Consider the following 21656-nt stretch of genomic DNA (forward strand, 5'->3'; position numbering starts at 1 on the left):
GAACAGCTGCCACAGCTGCAGCAGTTCCACATTTCCTTCTGACTGATTGAGACGCTGAAGGACAAATGTTTATGAAAACGAAAAACCTTTATTGTCAAAACAGACAATTTAAAGTAGATCAGCCATGACGGTGACAAACCAATAAACATGCAACAGGACAACACAAGCTAATCCGCTAAATACAGAGAAAGGTTTGAGACACAAGATAGAAACGCTAACAGGCAGACCCGGCGCAGCTCATTTCAATCCCTCCCTGTCGATGGTGAGCTACAACAGAAGGCAGGTACAATGGTCTGAATACTGATGTACACACTGTGTGCAAATGAGAAAAACACTCTACAGTAACTTCACTGAATCACGTATTTAACCGTGTGAAAGTAGAAAGGGTGGACCGAGCGTGTAGATGCTAACGTACAGGAACAGCTTTAGCACGGCTGGTTCAGTCAGAAACGCTCGACCTCCGACACCTTTCATGTAAACCCAAACAGCTGCTGTGTCAAACATGAAACAGAACGTCCACCAGAAATTAGTTGGACAGAATTTGTGAAAAATATTTTCTGATACATTTTCAGCAGTAAAAAGGCGACTAAAGAAAACAGTTCAGGGATTTAAACTCGCTAACCCGAGTCTGCTAACACAGGAAGCTACTACTCTCGCTTTAATACAGAATACTTAGAAATAAGCACAGCCGGGAAACCTTCAACACACTAAAGCTCTGAGAAATGAGACGCAACACAGTTAACGTAGACATGTGACCCACGCTGAATTAAAAAGTGGCGTCTCGGTTTAACAGAGGACAGTCTGAGAAAAACTCTAAACGAGGTCCTTCTTCATGTCTCGAGTGTTCCCCGGCCGGTGCGAGCTAACATAATACAGCCTAGAAAACACACGTGTGGCTGTGTGGAGGGGAAAAACGAGGGGGTGGAAATTAAGATTTTTTGTAAAACATACTTTGAAGTTATCTCCTCCATTAGCAGTGAAACCCGGGTGTGTGTTACTGAGTGTGTATCTACTGAGTGACAGGAAGCCTCCATCCAGCAGCAGAAGTGGTCCTTTACCTTCAGCCCAGCGGAGACGATGAATGTACAAACAGCTGACGGTTACTGACACGTGTAATTTCCACTTTGTGAATGTCTTAACTTTTGGTGGGCGCTTTACTCTGAAACATATCAGCATGTTACAGAAGAACTGCTGCGTCTCCCACGGAGCCTGAACACAACATGAACTCCTAAAAGATGTTTCTGGAGCGGTGTGGGAAATTACATCCAGCCAGATGTTTGTACACTCAGCCAGCCACTGCAGGTCACCAACCAGCCTCAGTGCCATCACAGAAGAACGCCCAGCAGACAGCAGGACATGTTTAACTGAAACTCACCGTCTGCTCGCCAAAGAAGAAGTTTTATTTCTACTGGAATTAAAATAGATTTTTTCTATGTGGACTTTGCACCCAGAAGATTAAAGATTATTTAAGATATTTAATATTATCATCCAGCATCGACTCAGCTGTGATTCTCTGCTGCAGACAGCGCTGAGGACTCTACAGTACGGAGTCAGAGCGCCCTCTGCTGGACAAACTACACGATGACAGAATCACCCCGAGCATCGTTTTCTGCATTATACGCAAAATATAAACTGTAAAAAAGTTTATAGATCGGCGCGCATCTTAAAACATATATTCCAATTTATCCGTCAGGCTCTATTAAAAATTAATCTGGGAATCGAACCAGCTGCAGATGAAAGAGGATAAACTGAAACCTGGTTCATCTCTTCTGTAAGGCGTCACCCTTACATCCTCCCAGGTTACTGACCGTGTAGAAAATACTAAAGCAGAAGAAGAAGGTCCTAAAATATACTTTAACATTGAGAACTCTCGTTTCACAGAAAACACTGCAGGTTACAGTTTTAAACTCACAGAAAAGACAAAATACAGACTTATTATTTGTTAAAAAGGTGAACAGTAAAGTCCAAGCTTTGAGCTGCAGCATAATTCACGGCTGGGACTTTTTCTTTCTCTTTTAAAAAGCTGTTTGGACAGAAAACGGGAGGACACTCGAACACCGGCTGGTCGGCTGCTGCACTGGCTGGTCGGACACGTGAGGCCAAAGATCTCTTAATGTGAACTGTAACCCCTCTCTGTCAACATCCCAGTGAAATATATACGTCATCTTTTGGCGTTTTAGTTTTTAATTAAGGAACAGCACTACGTCAGCGATAATGAGAATCCAGGTGGCACAGAGAGAACAGATACTTCTCCTGGCGTCGTTCCCTTTCAAAAGAAGTTCCCTCCAATGTATCCTGACAAAGCAGGAAGAAGTTTGTGCTCTGAGACGCCATAATCCACCGGTAACTTTCACCCTCTCGTCAGGTTCAATAACACTTTTATAAAAGGGAACCGGGGATTTGGGCGGAGAGACAAACTTTCCAGCCACCGCCAAACATTCACACATGACCGCACATGTTTAAGAGGTAGCGTGACAACTTGTGTTGTATTCCTGTTATTTCCAACACCAGGCACCTGTCACCAAATGTACGAGACAAACACTTTCATAGTAATTTCACTGGGTTAAGTTCAATATATTTGGCTTGTGACGCCAAGGAGGAAAACTAGCAGAACAAAAGGCACCAATTCCCATCGAGTGACACGTTCTTGGTGAGGAAAAAACATTAAGATAAGGATGTCAACATACCTCTACAAAAACATTTCAGCCCAGATACAGGCGGGAGCATCTTTTGAGGAGAGGCGACGTCTCTTCTCAGGGCAGGAAAACAAACTTCTTCTCTTGTCCTGCAGCTACGTTGGCAGTTCAAGCTCAACCATGTGGGCTGCCAAAGTCGCTGCTCGAATCAAAAACCTGGACAATAGTTCACCAGCATGTCGTTGATTTCCTGCCCTGCACCTTTCTTCTCCTCCTCTTTGAACCTCTGCCTCCTCCCTCCACTCATCTAGTCTTTTTTCTCTTCCTCTTTCTTCTCCTCCTCCTCGGTTGGGTAGGAGTGCCAGGTGAGGCGCTCCTCGTAGAAAGAGATGACCACCTGGGGACATTTGACGTTTGCCTCTTTAGCTGGGACGAGGTCGGCCTCGTCTGAGTTCTTCCTGTAATTTTAATTCAAGAGGAAAAGGCCGGCGGGGCGGGGACGAGAAAGGAGAGCAAGATTAGACAATTAGAACATTTCCCAGAAACGGTTTTTTAAAGGTTAATGAGTTTAGACCTCTTTCCATCGGCGTGACAACAGTATGGCCTGCGGTATGATTTCTGATTTAAAGCCGAATCTTACTGAACTGGAGGTTGTGGAAACAGAGCCGTGAACTCGAGCTGCGAGGCTGAGTGAACTCTGACATCAGCTCAGAGCAGGAGAGATCCGACCTTAAAGCTACACTGCATGTTCAGAACCTGAGAGTGAACACCCACCACTTCATGAGGAACATCAGCTCTCCGCTGGAGTCTGTCGCTCCGATGATCCTCTCCGGCTGCAGACCTCTGCCGAACCCTCGAGCCTTCTCGCCCTGGAGAGAACCAAGAACCACAGATCACATGAGCAAAGAAGAACAGGTGAGTAGAACATTAATACACCTGTGCGACATTATGTAGATGTTTTTTAGTTGTTTAGCATGGAGCTGCCTCTCTGCTTCACTCGCCTCCTCCTTCTTCCTCTTGCTCCCTCGCTCCTCAGAGTCTCCCGAGGCCTCGGTGGTCACTTTCCTCTTGGCCTCCTTCTTCTTCTCCTCCTTCTCTTTGTGTTTCTGCATGTACTCTGCGATAAGGTCGGGACAGTCCAGGTTCTCCTCCGGCTCCCATGTGTTATCCTCACTGCAGACAGGGCGCATGGGTGGAAGATGTTTGAGTTACATCAGTCGAAATGGAGGGGCTCAGTGAGTTTTAGTTTAAGGTGCTAATGCTTTAATTTTACTGTCTGCACAATGTTGTTTAATTCATCAAAGAGAGCGATTGACAAAACAAGACACTGTTACTGGTTACTGGTACTAAACTCCCGGCACAAGCAGCCGTTTAAAAGTGATCTCTATCTGGAACTAGTGCACTCACTTTGAGAAGCCCTTCCATTTCAGCAGAAACTCTGCTTTGCCCTTCACCACTCTTCGGTCCAGAACTTTCTCCACCACATACTCCTCCTCTTCCTCCTCCTCAGCTGGTGGTGCTGCCACCGCCGCTGTCGCCGCCACCACCGTCGCTGCTGTCGCTGCTGCTGCTGCTGGTTCTGCTGGTGGAGCCGCTGCTGGTGAGGTTTCAGCTGCAGGAGCTGCAGGCGGCTCCTCCTCCTCCGCCTTCTTGCCCTTCTTTCCTGCGACGGTCGCCAGCTTGACGTGTGCTGAGGGAGCCTCTGGGGGACAAAGAGAAACATGCAGAGACAGTATTATTATTAGTGAATTATGTGAATTAAAACAGCTGCCCTTTATCGACGAAGAACGAAACCTGCACCTACACATGAACAGGAGACTTAAGAGGGAGTGACACCTGAATGATGGTAATACGTAACAATTTGTTTGGTACTACAAGAGACACATTTTAAGGTATTTCACCTGAGCAGCAAATTTGAGTTGGAAGAGTTTGTTACCATATAAGGCTGTTTGTAGGAAAACTGAATGCAAGCAGACATGACCGTTCCTTTTGCCTGAGTGCGTCACCAAAGTAAACACCTGAACCGTTCTTCTTCAGACAAACAAATAAGGTAACATGTTTGTTTAAGACGTGTCTTTTCTCACTAACTAACTCCAGATCAACAGAAACAGGCAGCAAACTGTGGCTGAGAAACGAAGCCAAGTCGAAGGGTCAAAAAGTGCAGTTCCTCAGGTGTCCACTTGAGGCTCCAGAAACAAAAGAAAAAACATGGCAGATGGGAAAATGCCCGTTTTTACAGCAGACCTGTAGAAGTTTACAGCCTGGTACAAAAAATGGTTTTGTTATAAATAGCTAATTTTACTGTTCCAAATATCTGTATGAATTATTTTTTTTTATAACATCTCGTTTTAATTATATTAAGCCTTAAATTATAGGGGCCAGCTCACTTGAGTGACAGGTGGATCCTGCTGGCTGTCTGCTGGACGTCAACACACACACACTGAACTTTGCCTGTTTGTGTAGTTGGAGCCTTTTGGAGGACAAATAATCTCTTTATGGAACCTTCTGGCGTGTGCTCCAGCTCTTCAGTGAGTTAAATGCTAGTATCACTGGACTGATATATGTTTAGCACTAAGTAGCAGGTATACAGTGCTCGCTTTAGCTGCTTGCTAGCCTGTTCAGTGTCGGCCAGTATACAGGAGTCAGAAGTTGTTGGCTTTTCCCCGGAGAGATTACAGCAGACCGTAGTGATGAGAGGAGCGGTCATTTTAAGTTTCCTGTTACGTATCGTTCACCTGTCGCTATCTCACCTCTCAAATAAACACCTGCAGTCAGTCACCAGCACTAACAGGATCTCCTCTGTGGGAAACACAAAGTTCAACCAGCTCATTCACAAGCTCATGGATCAGCCACAGACGGACTGTTTAGCTTTGATATCTTTTTTCAACCACTCGCTTTTCTGCAGCTCCGCCCTCTCATCCAATCAGGCTCCAGTAAACCAACATGGCGCCGGCCAGATTTCGGCAGTCGACTAACCAAAGGGTGACATCACGGTGGCTACCTGTATTATACCGTCTATGGTCAGTCCCCATAGAGCCCCATGTTAAACTTTACAGCAGAAATAAACATGTTTACAGCCTGGTACAAAAAACAGTTTGGGTCTCTATAGCTCATTTCTCTCTTCATGACAACTGTACGGGGAGAATCTTTATACAGCTCACCTGTTTACGTTATATTAAGGCTTAAAGTGACACATCATTAGGGGCGTGGCCTCTTTGAGTGACAGGTGGGAGCTGCTAGCTGTCACCTCAGCTAATTCAGTCACTGACCTCAGTAGTCATTGGTTTCTTTTCTCATAAACAGTTCTGTGTCTTGGTCATCATACCTGGCCTGTTAGCTTGTTCAGTGTTTGTCACACATTTATATATTTGTGGATTGTTGTTGACTTTTCTTTCCCGCCGTGAGTACACGATGGACAGGTAATGAATTAGCCAAAAGCCCGCCTTTGATAACTTAGCATTTGCTAACCCCTCACCACTCTTGAGCTCCACCCTCTTCTCCAAATATGGTCACTCAATAATGCTCACACTCAATTCGTCAATAATGCCGAACTCAAGGCTCCAAAAATGCAACAACAAGGCGCGATGTCATGGAAGATACGTCCCTTAATAATATAGCCATTGCATTTAACATGTCGGTGTTTTATTTTTCTAACATAGGAGTTCTCATAAACCCTGCCGGAAGGAATGTAATTTTTTTGCTCCGCCCAACAATGGTCACCAATCACACCATGGTGGGTGGGGGTTCAACGTTAAACCCCGCCCACTCTGCAGGCTGCAGCCAGGTATTCTTCAAAGGACTTTAAGGAAACCCCTGTGGAGTCATTTTTTGGGGCTTACTTACAAGAACCAGCATTCCCCACTAACAAAAGAGATCAACTGATGAATACCAGTCTTTTTAAAACCCTAAACCCGGCGGTTGCTTTCAGTGCGTGGCAACCCTAGCTTGGTTGAGAAAATGAAAAACGCCCCCCTCCATGTCGCCGAACAGCGAGCGTGATTTACAGGCTGCATCCGCCGAAAACCACACACTGCAGCGGTAGATAAGTCACACACATGCGGACATAATAAATCACAATGGCAGAGTTTACGAGCCGTTATGTTTTCTTGATTCAAAGTAATGAAACTATCTTTCAACTGTTTCATAGGACATGCACGCGCTGTGTGACAGCCTCGCACGCTGCATTAAATAGTCGACGTATGGCAAAATATGTTTGTGCATTTTAGTTCACTTTCTTTGGATGCACTATATTAAAATCACTAAGACCCGAGCACTGAGGCGATCCAGGCGGCCTGCCCCCACGACCAGAGGGCAACATGGCTGGCGTATGCTCCCTCTCCAGCTAGCTAACACGAGCCTTACCTTTGCAGGGAATGCTTCGGAGCGCTTTAAGGGCTGGCGTTGGGCCCGATGTCGGTCTGTTGCAGACGAGTACACCAATTAATGGCGACACAAAACTACTCGAGTGCCTTGATTTGGATCGACTTTCCCCTCAATGTGCTTTGCAGAAGAATAACACAATGGCCCGAGCGTCGCTAACAACCAAGAACAATCCCGTTCTGCCCGCCAACACCGCCGGAAGTTACGTAAGTGGGCAGTTTGGTCGGCTAAGAATTGTGGGAGGTGAAGTCTTTGTGGTTAGAACAGCTGCATCAGAATCAGGTTTATTGCCAAATAGGTTCACACATACAAATTATTTGTTTTGGTGTTTTTGGAGCAGAACGATTAACACAGAACCAGAATAAGAATAAGTAAAAGACTTAAATATTATAAGATAAAAAAAATAGGCAATAAGCATAAAAATATCAAAAGCAATATTTATAATACAAAATATGTACAACAGGTGTGATTAAAAACTGTACAGGTGTGAAGGATATTAGTAAAAATAGTGCAGTGTACAGACAATATAAGAGGCCAGCATGCGTTAATGTAACACATAGTCTGAATTAGAGTCTTAAACATTCATGAACTGTTGAGTGACTGAGGGGCTGGGTGAGAGTCCATGTCAAGTGGAGGGTGGGGTCAGCTTGGGGCCTTGTTGAGGAGGCTGGCAGCAGAGGGGAAGAACCTGCCAGAGGGGAGGGTCTCAAAGAGACTGTGTCTAGGATCAGAGGGGTCGGCTTCGGGTCCTGGAGGTGTACAGGTCCTCGAGAGATGGCAGATAGCAGCCAATCACCCTCTCTGCAGAGCGGATGATACGCTGCAGCCTGCGCTTGTCCCTGGCAGTGGCAGCAGCGTACCAGACGGTGATGGAGCAGGTGAGGATGGACTCAACGATGGCGGTGTAGAAGTGCACCATCATTGTCTTTGGCAGGTTGAACTTCTTCAGCTGCCGCAGGAAGTACATCCTCTGCTGTCCCTTTTTGATGAGGGAGCCGATGTTCAGCTCCCACCTGAGGTCCTGGCTGATGATGGTCCCCAGGAAGCAGAAAGACTCCACAGTGGAGTCACTGATGGTGGCATTCGAGGCGCCATCTTGGCGTCATGTGGTCATGTGCTACTGGAGTTTGGAGGTCCTTCTTCTGACTTCAGAGTGTTTACAGCTTTAAGTTGTTGTGTGGAAACAAAATGGACGGTACAGATCAGCTCAGAATTAATCTAGTCACAATATAATGTGTACAGGAACTAATGGTTTAAACCTAGCCTATACTGCATCACACACATGTGTCAACTGTAAAAAGATTCTTGCTCTCAACACAAACTTTACTTTCTCCCGCCGTTCTGAGTGTGACCTCAAAAACTTGCTGTTGCTCCTCCGAAACAAACTGTCGTCCATCAAGAGAGAAATTGATTATTAAAGCAGAGCATGAAGAAGCTTCGATGTTATTGCTCGACATTGCTGTCGTCGGTTCAGGAAACATCTGACGTGCACGTTTAGGATCAGCACACTTTAAACAGTTTGTGGTTGCAGGTTTACAGGCTGATTGCTCATATGGATTTGGATGATTTTATCTATGTACATAAAATGACAAAAGGAAATATTAAGGTCTAATAATGTAGCTTCTGAGTTTGGTATATTAAACTTTCATCATTAATGCATCTTCTTTGGGATTTCTCTCTTCGGTAAACAAGTACAAACGTGACATATTTCAGGTCCTGCATGGCACATCAACAAAACAAGAAGTAAAGGTGAAGTCCATTCACAGGTGGTTCCTTTGTTCTTCTCGGTTTGGTGTGAAAGTGATTGACAGGTCTGAGGGCAGGCTTTATAGTGTTGGGGGAGTGGCTTGGTCAGGTGTGGTGATGTAGGATTGTTACTGAGGCAAGGAAGATCAAAGGTTTTATGAAATGTTAGAAAAGTTTATTATAGTTTATTTTAAACTGGAAACACTTCCACTCAGACAATTAAGTCAACAAAAGAGGGGAATGTGAGCGGAGGCCAGCAGGGGGAGGCAGCCCATCACTTAAGGAGTGTGTTCCAGGAGTGCAACTGAGTCCAAACACAACCAAAGGTAAACTTAAATCACCTGGTGCCTGTGGAGAGGGCCAGAGGAGAGGGCCAGAGGGCTTTCTGCTGGAGCTGAAGTAACCTCAGCACACAGGTGTGCCAAGTCCCTCTAAGTAGTTACCTGCAAAGGCACACCTCCAGGATGACACAGAAACCACCACAAGCCAGCAGCCGGCTTCACGAAAGGGAGTCATCAGAAGTATTCAGCAAAGAAACAAAATGACCAAAACCAGTTGGTTCACCTTTACCTGGCTTCAGGTAAATACAGCTCACCACTGGATAACAGAAATATATTAACCGCAAAGCAGCAGACGCTAAGGACCTACAACACACACACGGCTATAACAGGTTTATCACTTTGTAATAACATGCAATACCTTTGCCCATACTCGCCGTTAAACATATGGTGCAAGTCAACAACCCAATCAGACGCCATGCGACCGGACAGACAGGAGGCTGTGTTAAAGAACGGCAACTTAGTCAGCAGGTACGTGCAGAGTCACTGAGAACACACAAAACCATTGAAAACAACATTTAAACCATCTTTGACTGCGTTACCGACCTCAGAGTCGCAGAGACAAAGGACAAGGCGGCCATGTTGCCACAGGTGCTTTAAATATCCTCAAACTAATCAGGGGGCGGAACAAGGGGAGGAGCTGACCTCTGGTGGTGCGTTCAAAGCCAACAGGGAGAAACACATGAACCTGCCACAATCTTCATAAAGAACGTCTCACTTATTCGACTTTGTCGTCTCGTTTGGTGAAGCGACGAAAGATTTACGAAAGAGTATCATTATTACAGACACACTGCGGTTACATGTCTGATATGAACATTTCTGCTGCTCTTACAGTGACGACAGGAGCTTTCATCTATCGTTCTGAAGGATGTCACTCGGGTCTTTGTGATTCACTGTGTTTCTCAGGGAGTATTTGAAACGTTTCTGTGAACATAAATGATCCAGAAGGCTCGTCTCCAGGGTACTGCAGCTGTAACATCATTAAGAAGGTTTAAAGACATAACCATGATGTGACGTGTGTCAGTTACAGACATGGACGGTGGTTAAACATGGAACATTTTCTGATGTGGACACGTTGGATATGCAGATATTATTCAGGTTTAAGGAACAACTTTAAATACTTTCAGAAAATGTGTGAGTTCAGTTTGTGCTGCAGTTTGTGACTCACATCCTCTCGCCTGTCCACAGCGTGTCAGGCCGGGGTTCAACACACTCTCAGTTCCTCCATTTACTCCTCACACTGCGGCTGCACACAGCAGAGCTCCGAGGCTTCAACAAAGATGCACAATATTTCAACAGTTAAGTCAAGTCTCACATTTATGTCTGACACTGTCATAAAATAACAGATGCTGCTTTTGACCAAATCAAAGTTAAATTGATTTATTGATTGAATGTTATCTGTGACACATTCCTCTGCAGTAATCCGTTTTCTGTTGTAGCTGCTAAACCAGCAAAATCAGGACCAAGTATAGAAACATGCTCCAGCATCTGTAGCTGCTGTCCTTCATTGTTCTCTCAGTGCGTGATGATCTGCTGTGTGAGATTTAAAGGGTTAATGTCACCTGACGCAAACAGGAAACATCAGAAGGAGAAGGGTCGGAGAAGGGGGCAGATTTCCTGCCAAACTAACGAATGCATGAAGGTTCCTGTGACGAGGTTACACAGGTTGTCATGGCGATCTAGCCAGGTTTAGGCTCAACATGCCTCTCATTCATCTCACGCAGCACACCCTCTGTTTCCAGGTTGTGTCAGACATTTCCCAGACGGTCCTGTCCTGAGCAGGGAGCAGTGATGGCGTCACATGTGGAGCTGCTCTTTGGAGTTCTGCAGGATTTGGGGAGTGAGGAGCTCAAGCAGTTCCAGTGGTTCCTGAAGCAGGCTGGCAGCGTTGCAGACTTCCCAGGTATCCCGAAGTGCGAGCTGGAGGAGGCGGACAGGCAGGACACGGTGGACCTGATGGTGCAGACGTACGGCCTCCCTGCAGCTCTGCACCGCACAGTGGAGGTCCTGAAGAAGATCGGCAGGAACGATTTAGTGGAGCAATTAACCCAAAGTGCTTCTGAAACCAACGGTAAGTCTTTACAGGGCGTGGAAGTGTCTTTAAAGAATCTTTAACAGCTCTCATTGAGATCAAAGGTCATAAACTAACCAAAGTACCAACAACAGAGTCATTTTAGTTTCTGGGTTTCCTTCATCATCCATCTCTCTCTTCCTGTCAGGTGTTGCTGCTGACGCGAGAGAGACGTCGGAGAACACACGAGCTTCTTCTCTTCAACAGAAACTCACAGCTCTTCCTCTCCCTCCGTCCTCTGCTGCTCAGGCTGAAGGTAAAACGGTTTACAGTTTACAGCCGAGGCATGAATAATGATAAAAACAACAACACTTTATAATTCATGTGACAGAATTATTAACTAAGGCTGGAAGATCAAAAATTACAAAGTTATAGAATATTCTTGTTTCAGAGAAAACACGTGTAAAAATAATTCTGTTTAATAGATAAAGTTCTGAAATTCACATCATAACAGCTCTCATAATCTCTGTTATAGTTTCTACATAAAACTGCAGACCCGGATTTCTGTATCTGAAGTGTTCTGGTTTCTGTTTGTTGTCCGAGTAATATTGACCAATCACGTGTCAGCAGGCTGCGGCGTATGCAGGAAAAGTGTCAGCGTGATCTGACGACCATTTAGCTTCTTATTAATCTCTATAAACAGACGTCTGCATGCTAACAGCTAACATTCTAGCTAAAAGTGAACCTGACATAAATCCCCTTGACACTGGGTCACGAAGGCCGTTTGGATTTCCCGACTTCCTCGAATGCATCAGAGCGATCGGACCTTCGTACAACAAACGAGCATTTTAGAAGTTTTCTTCTCCTCTTGAGGACGGACCTGACAAAGCTTGAGTTTTTACTTCTTACAAATCTGCATCATGATGTTGAAACTTGGGCGAAGGTGAGACCCGTTAATAACAAGTGAATCACAAGAGAGCGGTTTCTCTTTCTGTAACAATGCAGCACGCGGAAAAGGAAGTCTCGACAGGAAGTCGATTATCGCTAACCGCCCGGCACGTTCCCCGCTGTGCCCAGAGGCTGTATCGTCTCAGACTTTAGCCGATGGATCCGAGGTCGCTTGCAGGTAAAACTGTCCGTGTGGAAACCAAATGAGGCGGAACATATTCAGCTTTTAAGTAAGCTCTATAAACAGACATCTGCATGCTAACAGCTAACAGCTAACAGCTACAATTCCCTTGTAGACGTCGTATCTAAACTCCAACTCCATCCTCACTTCTGTAGTTGCTAGTCAGACTGATTGTCAGGATTTATCGTCGTCATAGCCGATGGGTTCCAGGATTGCCTCGACCACGATAGAAAGATTTTGTCATTATTTTATTTTCATGATGATTTGAAATGTTCTGAATCTATTAACTGCGCTGTGAAGAATTTGATTTTATTCCACACAGATTTGTTGGTGCAAAGACCAAAACCTCCAGGACACATCACATCATACCAGCGTATGCTCCAGTCAAACCTCCAGAACAAGTGTATGTGTATACCAGAGGGATCATCGAAGCGGAAGGATAAGAAACTTCTGGACGAGATCTACACGGAGCTCTACATCATCGACGGGAACAATGTGGATGTCAACACGCAGCACGAGGTCAGGCACATTGAGATGACATCGAGAAAACCAGAAGGAGCTGAGAGATCCATTCAGCACAACGACATCTTCAAACACCCCTCTGGAGAAAACACACCTGTAAGAACCGTCCTGACCAATGGGATTGCAGGAATCGGCAAAACTCTCCTCGTTTACAAGTTCATCCTGGACTGGGCTGAAGGACGAGCCAATCCAGACGTGCACCTCGTATTCCCCTTCACCTTCCGACAGCTGAATTTACTGAACGGGAGAAGGTTTCTACTCGCAGAGCTCATTCACAAATGTATCAGGGAGAGTCGAGATATCAAAGAGGAGGCGCTGAAGTTCATCTTCACAGAACTGCAGGATTCAGGAAACACCAACTACGACAAAAGTAACTTTAAACTTCTCTTTGTGCTCGATGGGCTGGACGAAAGCCGCCTTCAGCTCGACTTCAGAGACACAGAAGACTGCTCTGTCGATGAGCCGCTGTTGGTGAATGACCTGCTGGCAAACCTCATCAAGGGGAAACTCCTACCGTCCGCTCGCCTGTGGATTACCACACGACCAGCAGCGGCCAATCAGATCCCTCCAGAGTTTGTTGACATCATGACAGAGGTGAGAGGGTTTACTGACCCACAGAAGGAGGAGTACTTCAGGAAGAGATTCAGCGATCAGGAGCAGGCGTCCAGAATCATCTCCCACATCAAGACATCACGGAGCCTCCACATCATGTGCCACATCCCGGTCTTTTGCTGGATCACAGCTTCGGTTCTGAAGCAAATGTTTGTGGAAGATGAGAGAAAAGAAATTCCTCAAACTCTGACTGAGCTGTACGTAAAATTCCTTGTGTTTCAGATCAAGCAGACAGCACAGAAGTACGACAGAAAGAAGAACTTGAAGGTGATCCAGTCCCTCTCAGAGCTTGCTTTCCGTCAGCTGGAGAGCGGAAACCTGATCTTCTATGAGACGGACTTGAGGAACAGCGGCATCTGTCCTCATGAAGCATCCGTGTACTCCGGGGTGTTCACGCAGATCTTTAAAGAAGAAGACGGGTTGAACGAAGACAAGACGTTTTGCTTTGTGCATCTGAGCATTCATGAGTTTCTGGCAGCTGTTTTCGTGGTCCTTTCACTCTTCAATGACAGAAAGGATGTGATAGCTAAACCACAAACACTTCCCCAGCGTCTGCAGGCGCTTTTCAGGAGAGCATCTGCCGCTGAGGTCTGCATGAAAGCTGTGGACAAAGCCTTGCAGAGTCCAAATGGACACCTAGACTTGTTCCTCCGCTTCCTACTGGGCCTTGCGTTGAAGTCGAATCAGGATCTTTTACAAGGTCTGCTGAAAAGAACAGACGGCCGCGCAGGGACGCCGCGGGAACTCGTGACGTACATCAAAAAGAAGATCAGGGAGAACTCCTCGCCGGAAAGATGCATTAACCTCTTCCACTGTCTGAGTGAACTGAAGGACTGCTCCCTAGTGGAGGAGGTCCGACATTACCTGAGAACAAGAAGCCTCTCCACTGCCCACCTCTCTCCCCCGCAGTGGTCCGCACTGGTCTATGTGTTACTGTCATCTGAAGAAAACCTGGACGTGTTTGACCTGAAAAAGTTCTCCAGATCAGAGGAGGTTCTTCTGAGAATGCTGCCGCTGGTCAAAGCCTCGACGACTGCACTGTAAGAATTAGTTTCATTTGATGCACATGCTTAAATCAATCGATCTTCTATGATAGAATCAGGATCAGGATCTTACCCCTCTCTGATTCGTAAACAGGCTGAACCACTGCGAGCTCTCACAGCGGGCCTGTGAAGCTCTGGCACCAGTTCTCTGCTCGCCGTCCAGCAGTCTGAAGAAGCTCGACCTGAGCTGCAACAACCTGCAGGATGAAGGAGTGGATCTGCTCTGTGCCGGACTGAAGAGTCCACGCTGCACACTAGAATATCTCAGGTGAGTATTTGTGAACCTACTCGAACGTGTTGCTACAGTTCATTTGATAATTCTTTAATTCTTTTTGATGTGAAAGTACTGAAGCTTGTACAACAGGATTTATGTTGCACTGCGTACATGTTCTGTGGTGGACTGTCACATGCAGGTTGTCTAGCTGTGAGTTGAAGGAGGGAGGCTGCGTTTATTTGGCCACTGCCCTGAGCTTCAACCCGTCCCATCCGAGCGAGCCGGGCCCGAAGGACAAGTCCAGAAAACGGTATTTCACAAGAGATGTGGTCAGATAGATTCGTTCGTTTGTCAGGGATAAACTGCGAACACTGTCACTTTGTATTGTTGTGTTGTCCATTTAACTCAAAACTTCATACTGTATTTACCGATGCAGGAGAGTGCATGTGTAACGTTTATTGTTCTACTGACCGTGACGTATTTTGTATTTGTCTCTTTCCGTAGACAACAATCTCCTCGCCTCACAGACCCATGCTGTCACAACGTAGGACAATACTGCAGTCTGAGAGATCTGGACCTGAGTCACAACAGCCTGAGGGATCTTGGCCTAAAGCTGCTCTGTGGTGGACTGGAGAGTCCACACTGCAGACTGGAAACTCTCAGGTCTGTTCGCTTGCTTTAATGAGACAGTGAATTCTGTCTGTCTGTCTGTAGTACATCTGTCAAAGACCAATGTGGACAAATGTGCCCTTTTTCTGGTGCAGCTGTTTTTTGTTTTTTAGGAGACGTGATCATATTTGGACGTCCCCTACGTCCCCTACGTCCCCTACATGTTTTCATTGATGTGCAGATATCTGTTCATGGAGACTAATGTGACTTTAATGGAGGCATCAGTGACTAAATGAACATCATGCTGTGTTGAAGAAGACTTGAAACTAGAGACTGAGACCATAAACTCATCAGGAACATGTTTACTGAGGGAATAAGTGGCGTCGCCCCCTGCTGGACGTTAGAAAGAATGCAGTTTTAAGGGACTTTTGTATTTGCTTCACTTTTTGGCTTTGTCCACATTATACACAGTGTATGGTCCCAGCCCTGTCTTACTGTTATCCACACTAAAGTTCTGCCATGGTCTTCTTCAGGCTCAGTATGTGTGACCTGACTCACAGAGTCTGTAAGTACCTGGCCTCAGTGCTCAGCTCCAAGTCCTCCAGTCTGATAAAACTGGACCTGAGTGACAACGACCTGCAGAGTTCAGGAGTGCAGCTGCTGTCTTCTGGACTGAAAAGTCCGAACTGTGGACTAGAAAGACTCGGGTCAGTATCACTGCACTTGAATTAAACCGTCGTTCTAGCATGAAAGTTTGAGTGCGTGGATGATGTGTTCTCCGCAGGTTGTCAGGATGCTTGGTCACAGAGGAGGGCTGCGCTGCTTTGGCCTCAGCTCTGAGCGTCGGCCCGTCTCGTCTGAAAGAGCTGGACCTGAGCTACAACCATCCAGGAGACGCAGGGGTGGCTCTGCTCTCCGTTGGACTGGACGACCCGCGGTGGAAACTGGAAACTCTCAGGTACTGCTAATGAGTTTACAGCATGATGTTGATTCTGTGAATTAAGGTCCCATTTAGAGTGTTAACAGACCATAAAGCAGGGGAGGATTTAGGGCGGGGCTACCTGTGATTGACAGGTCTCTGCCACAGTAACCTAAAAGACTCTAAGGAGTCGGCTGTAAATTATTTGGACACGATAAATACATTTAGCTTAAAAACTAATACCATAGTTTCTGTGAAATAGGAATGTGCCTTGCTAACAAAGCTAGCGTTAGCATTAGCTCATGAGTGAGCGTTTGCTCCTCTCCAGCTCCACTGTCTCTCGTCCAAATATGGTCACTTCTGGCTCTAAAAACAAACGAGATGGTGACGGCCATATTCCCAAACTTGAGGCTGTGATTGGGTTGTTCACAAACCAATCTTCTTATACACAGTCAGGCAACTTTGTGTGACAGACGGTTATCTGTGTGGAACAAGATGCACACTAACATGGAAGTAGGATCATCACAAGGTTACGAATAACATTATTATGTTATTGATCATCACAAGAGTTCCCGATGTCATTCTCGTCCCTGTTATCAGTCCAGGTCTGAAGGATCAATCAGGCAGGAATAATCAATGTGTGGCATCTTTTCTGCTTCAGAATCGATCACCTCGGAGAGACCGCGTTGTTACCGGGACCTCAGAAATGTGAGTGCGTTTTTACTCTTTTACGCTCCAACATACAAATACACACGGCTCACACACACAGCTTTTACAGCTGTTCTCATTTACCTTCACACTGATTTGTACCTTTATTTCTGTGAGTGTATGTTATATATGTATTTATGATTTCATTCTTGTAGTTACTTTTTATAATTGATTAAAAGGTTTGTGTAAAGAAGAATTAAATAACACACATATATTTATTATTCTAAATGTTGAGAACTCTTGTGTTCTATTTTATTTGTCTTTATATTTCTACATGTATTTTATTTTGGTACCTTTGACTTCCTTATGTTTACCCCTGGTCACAGACGTATTGTAACTATATGTGAGAGTCGTCTACGGGCAGAAAATGTGTTGGAAGAAACTGAAACTGAATTATTTATATTTGAATTTGAATCACATCATTTGAAGTTGAATTTATTAAACTTTCAATCAACTTGAAATTTAATTCAGATAATCTGAGAATTCACACGCCCGGCTGATGAGGAAGAGCAATCGAGTGCAGATTCACAGCGCTCCTCTTTGGCCAATCAGCAGCACCTATGATTGTAACTATGTTCTTTGACCACATGGAGCTTCTGGTAGCTGCCAGAGCTAATAATAGCTATTTATATTTAGTTATATCATTAGTAATAGTTATATTATTACTTTTGGTGGCAACAGAGACCTGCCAGAGCTTCTGCAGACTATTATTAGCTAATGATCGCTAGTTATTTAGCTGCTTACGCGACGGTAGCTTTGCTCGGGGAGCTCTGCTCGGGGAGCTCTGCTCGGGGAGCTCTGGGGGACAGCTGCCGCTGTCGCGGGGAGCTAAAACCGACCGATTGTCATTGTGTTGGTGGTGTGTCAACGACGTGCTGCTGTAACTACAATTAACAATGAAATGTGATCTTAAAAAACAATAAAATTACATTTTAAACCGTGTCCCCTCCTCTTCCTCTCCAGACGCCTGCGAGCTCACACTGGACCCGAACACAGCAAGAAAGGACTTTTACCTGTCTGAAGGTGACCGACAGGTGACGTTGGTGAGAAAGGAGCAGCCGTATCCCGACCACCCTGAGCGGTTTGAATTCAGGTACCAGGTCCTGTGTAGGACTGGTCTGACTGGGCGCTGTTACTGGGAGGTGGAGTGGAAAGGACAAGTCTTTGTAGGAGTCACGTACCGAGGAATCAGCAGGAAACATCGCCAGGACGACTCCCTGCTGGGATGGAACGATAAGTCCTGGTGCTTAAACTGCAACAACAACACGGCCTGGCACCGCGGGATGGTCACAGAGGCGCCTGAAGCGCTCCCGCGAAGCTCCTGCAGAGTGGCGGTGTACCTGGACTGGCCTGCAGGGACTCTGACCTTCTATCAAGTCTCCTCTAACACCCGGACCCGCCTCCACACATTCCACTGCACATTCACCGAGCCGCTCTACCCGGCGTTCAGGGTCCTCGGGACTTATTCGTCTGCATTCCTGTGTCAGTGTTCAGGTCAAAGGTCATGATGCAGACAATGAAAATGTACAGAGTATGTTTTATATACAAGCACAACTTGGTCTGGAACTGTTTCGTAAGTTTTTGTACTGATAGATAAGATGTATTTAGACAACAGGAGAAAGAACACCATGAAGTTGTAATTATATATTTTATGCAGCAATAAACATTAAATCTCTAATTATATATTGTTTCACCAAATTCTTAAAATACTCTTTTAAAATTTAGATTAAAAATATTTTGCTTTGAAGTTTCTGCCTCACATTTTATGCTTTTACTGATAACTGAAAATATTTATTGTTTAAATTCAGTTAAAAGGCAAAATATTGTATTGTATTCCTTCCTCCTCTCCCTCACCTCCTCCGCTCACATCTCAGGTGGAAAGATCCAGGAAAGGAGGCTGGGGAAGGAATCAAGGACACTGTCCTCTTTGGCTGAATTAAACTTGATACAATCCTGCCATCTAGTGGCCAAACGTAGCAGGTGCAGTCTTAATCAGGGCTCGTCTGCATTAAAAAAATGCTCTTAAAAGTTGTTAAAAAATGTCTTTTTATGAATAAAAACGAGGAAAGCTAAATGCTTCAACACATTAGAACATGAAAGGTTTTTAATGTTTCCAGACATTTATGTTTCATGATTATTGTGCTTGTCATAATGCCGCCATATTTAAATTAGAAAAGGTGAACATTGTGTCCATTTGTTAATCACTCGTTACTGTTGTTTGTATTTTTAATTTGTTGCTTGATTACACTTCCGGTGACTCTGACGCTGTATCCAACACACCTATTAGCTAATGTATTAATTGAAGTTATGCTATCTTATCTGAATGCTAACGATGTTTTTCATGTGAACATAAAGAAGATTCATGTTAACAATTATTGATTACGTTGAACTGATCAAATCATGCTTTGGATTATTTATCTTTGTTTATGACAGACTTTACTTCTTGCCTCGGACAGTGTGTCTCTGCTGCCTCTGTTAATGCAACACTGCCCCCTGCTGGACTCTTCTAACTGTGAACCTCTAGAATGCTGTTCGGTTTTCTACACTCACGGAACATACAGGTATGTTTTCACACATGAAATATCTGATAAATTGATGATAGTATTTAAACATATTGTCCCACAATTAACTCTGTGTGAAAATATAGAAATCCCGGGTTCATAAATAATCTTTCTAATCAGTTTCAGACTCACAGAGCTGCCGTGTTTTCACAATGTTCACAATGATAGCAAGCTAATTAATAAAACAAGATCTTTCACAGTACGATTCAAAACATCTTTTTGTATCTGTGTTTAATTTTCTGTTTCGACCCTTCTCTTGCGAGTCTCTTGACTTCCTGAATGTGCAGCATTACATCAGCGTTTCCCCTCTGCGGTGATGACTGATTATCAAACAGTATTTTATCAGGTTTTATTAAAACTTTTTTAACATCATGTTTATGTCATGTATGTGCAAAAAAATAATACATATACAATAATAAGAAAATAGATCCAAAATTCTACAGAATGACCGAAATGTCGAATAGAAATTATGAGCATATTAATTTATATTTTCATTAATTTGCTCATTTATTTATGTTTTGATTGTCATTTAATATAAATATATTATACACATCTGAATCAGTATTTTTCCTGCAATAGTAATTTGTATATATGATGGTTCATATAATTCAAATTAATTAATAATTTCAGGCAAATCCATAATAATAGAAATATATAAATAATGTTTTAATATTATTATATTATATTATATTATTATTTTCATATTCCTTTTTGAATGCACATATTTATTTATTTTTTTAATGTTTGTACAGATTATTTTGGGACTTTAATTATTCCATGTAAAAATGTCAACTGAAAAAAAACCAATTACACAACACATCATGTTTATGTGTCATTATTATTATTATTATTATTATTATTATTATTATTATTATTATTATACATCACCAAACAGAAAATACATCCCGAGTTCCCCCCCGGGGATCAATAAAGGACCATCTTATCTTATATTGAAACTGTGGCTGCAGTGCTGTTTTTAACCACCAGGTGGAGCCTGGGAGTCTCTTCAGCTTCCATCCAACCCAGTTTCATCACACGCGTCTTTCACGTATAAATGAATAAATGTTAGAGACGAGCACCGTCACAACCAGCAGCTGCAATACCTCCATGATAAGAACAACACCTCCTGCTGCTGCTAACCGCCTCGTTATTATAACGTCAGGGATAAAGCTAACAGCTAACGAGTACCTGAAGTCTTACAACATAACAGACTTCTATCTGAGTCCCTTTGTTACATTTATAATATGTAGAAATAAATGAAACAAAAATCATTAATCTTTATTTATTATAAATTATTTATTTGTTTAGAAATCAGAATCTCCTTTTTGTTTTCATCTCGATACAAACACAATTGTTCCTTCTTACATTTATTATCATTTAATCTGAATTTATTTGTTGTTTAAAAATTCACAAAGGTAAATTTATATTTACTTAATACTATTAGTATGAATACTTTAAATTAATACTTAATGTAAAAACAATTAAACTGCTTGTATGTTCTTTGCCGACCTTTAAAATTAGACCTTTAGTTTATTATGAAATTAGAATAATTAACACAGTTACAACGTTGTGACTTTTTTATTTATTACGATTTAGATTTGTTAATTATTTTACAACAAAAATATCTTGATCATTTTATTTAATTTACATGTCACCGACACACATTTATACACATAACAACTCATCGTTCTATAAAATACTTCTAATCATTACACGCGTAAGACATACACATCCAGAGTATCTTTTTAAATGTACTTAAATAAAATAGATAACATTAATAATAAAAACAGAATATAAGCCTCTGGAGGTGCTTCTTTGATCGTCTTTGCTGAATGTTACAGAACACAACATGCAGTGACAGAGATCGGTGTAGTTTCATTTCCTGCCAGCAGAGGGCGCAGTGGTGCTCCAGCCCGCCCTCTGTTCCTGCTCAATGTATAAAACAGTGAATAAATACTAAGTCAAAGTTATTAATATAAGATAAGATATAACGTTTGTGTGGGAAACATTTTAAAGTTTAAATCAAGTTTTTACTTATAAATAAAAGAGAATAAATCAGTTTAATAAACGCAGAGTTGTCAAAAAGACGCTGAACATTTAGAAGTCTGAGGTTTCCAGCTGGAAGGTACGGAGTCACAGAAGTGCCATAAAAAAGGAAACAAGTGTGGGGATGTAATGTGGTTAATTAAAGAATAAATTATCATGTAAATATAAAGACAAATAACAGA

The 21656-nt window shown here is 43.6% G+C and overlaps 2 protein-coding genes across 2 annotated transcripts; one reads left to right on the plus strand and one right to left on the minus strand.

Annotated features, from left to right (window-relative positions):
- Positions 1-68: 68 nt before the first annotated feature.
- On the minus strand, positions 69-8111 carry cbx1a (chromobox homolog 1a (HP1 beta homolog Drosophila)). Its single transcript, XM_069674086.1, has 6 exons — positions 8030-8111; positions 6999-7127; positions 4044-4338; positions 3638-3809; positions 3411-3505; positions 69-3094 (listed from the first exon to the last, which is right to left on the minus strand). The coding sequence occupies exons 1-6, from the start codon at positions 8109-8111 to the stop codon at positions 2944-2946; spliced, it is 924 nt and encodes a 307-aa protein (XP_069530187.1). The 3' UTR covers positions 69-2943.
- A 1827-nt stretch (positions 8112-9938) lies between these two features.
- Positions 9939-18555, plus strand: LOC138602690 (NACHT, LRR and PYD domains-containing protein 12-like). The gene is made up of 12 exons (XM_069674220.1): positions 9939-10198; positions 10289-10398; positions 10843-11171; positions 11320-11427; positions 12563-14414; positions 14512-14685; positions 14831-14941; positions 15136-15294; positions 15774-15947; positions 16025-16198; positions 16821-16867; positions 17831-18555. Exons 3-12 carry the CDS (start codon positions 10892-10894, stop codon positions 18373-18375), a joined length of 3624 nt encoding a protein of 1207 aa, XP_069530321.1. The 5' UTR covers positions 9939-10198; positions 10289-10398; positions 10843-10891; the 3' UTR covers positions 18376-18555.
- The last annotated feature ends 3101 nt before the right edge of the window (positions 18556-21656 follow it).

The sequence above is a fragment of the Semicossyphus pulcher genome, unplaced genomic scaffold, assembly GCF_022749685.1.
Source record: "Semicossyphus pulcher isolate SPU_LCO1_2020_fin unplaced genomic scaffold, fSemPul1.0.p SCAF_23, whole genome shotgun sequence".
Taxonomy (NCBI): Eukaryota; Metazoa; Chordata; class Actinopteri; order Labriformes; family Labridae; genus Semicossyphus; species Semicossyphus pulcher.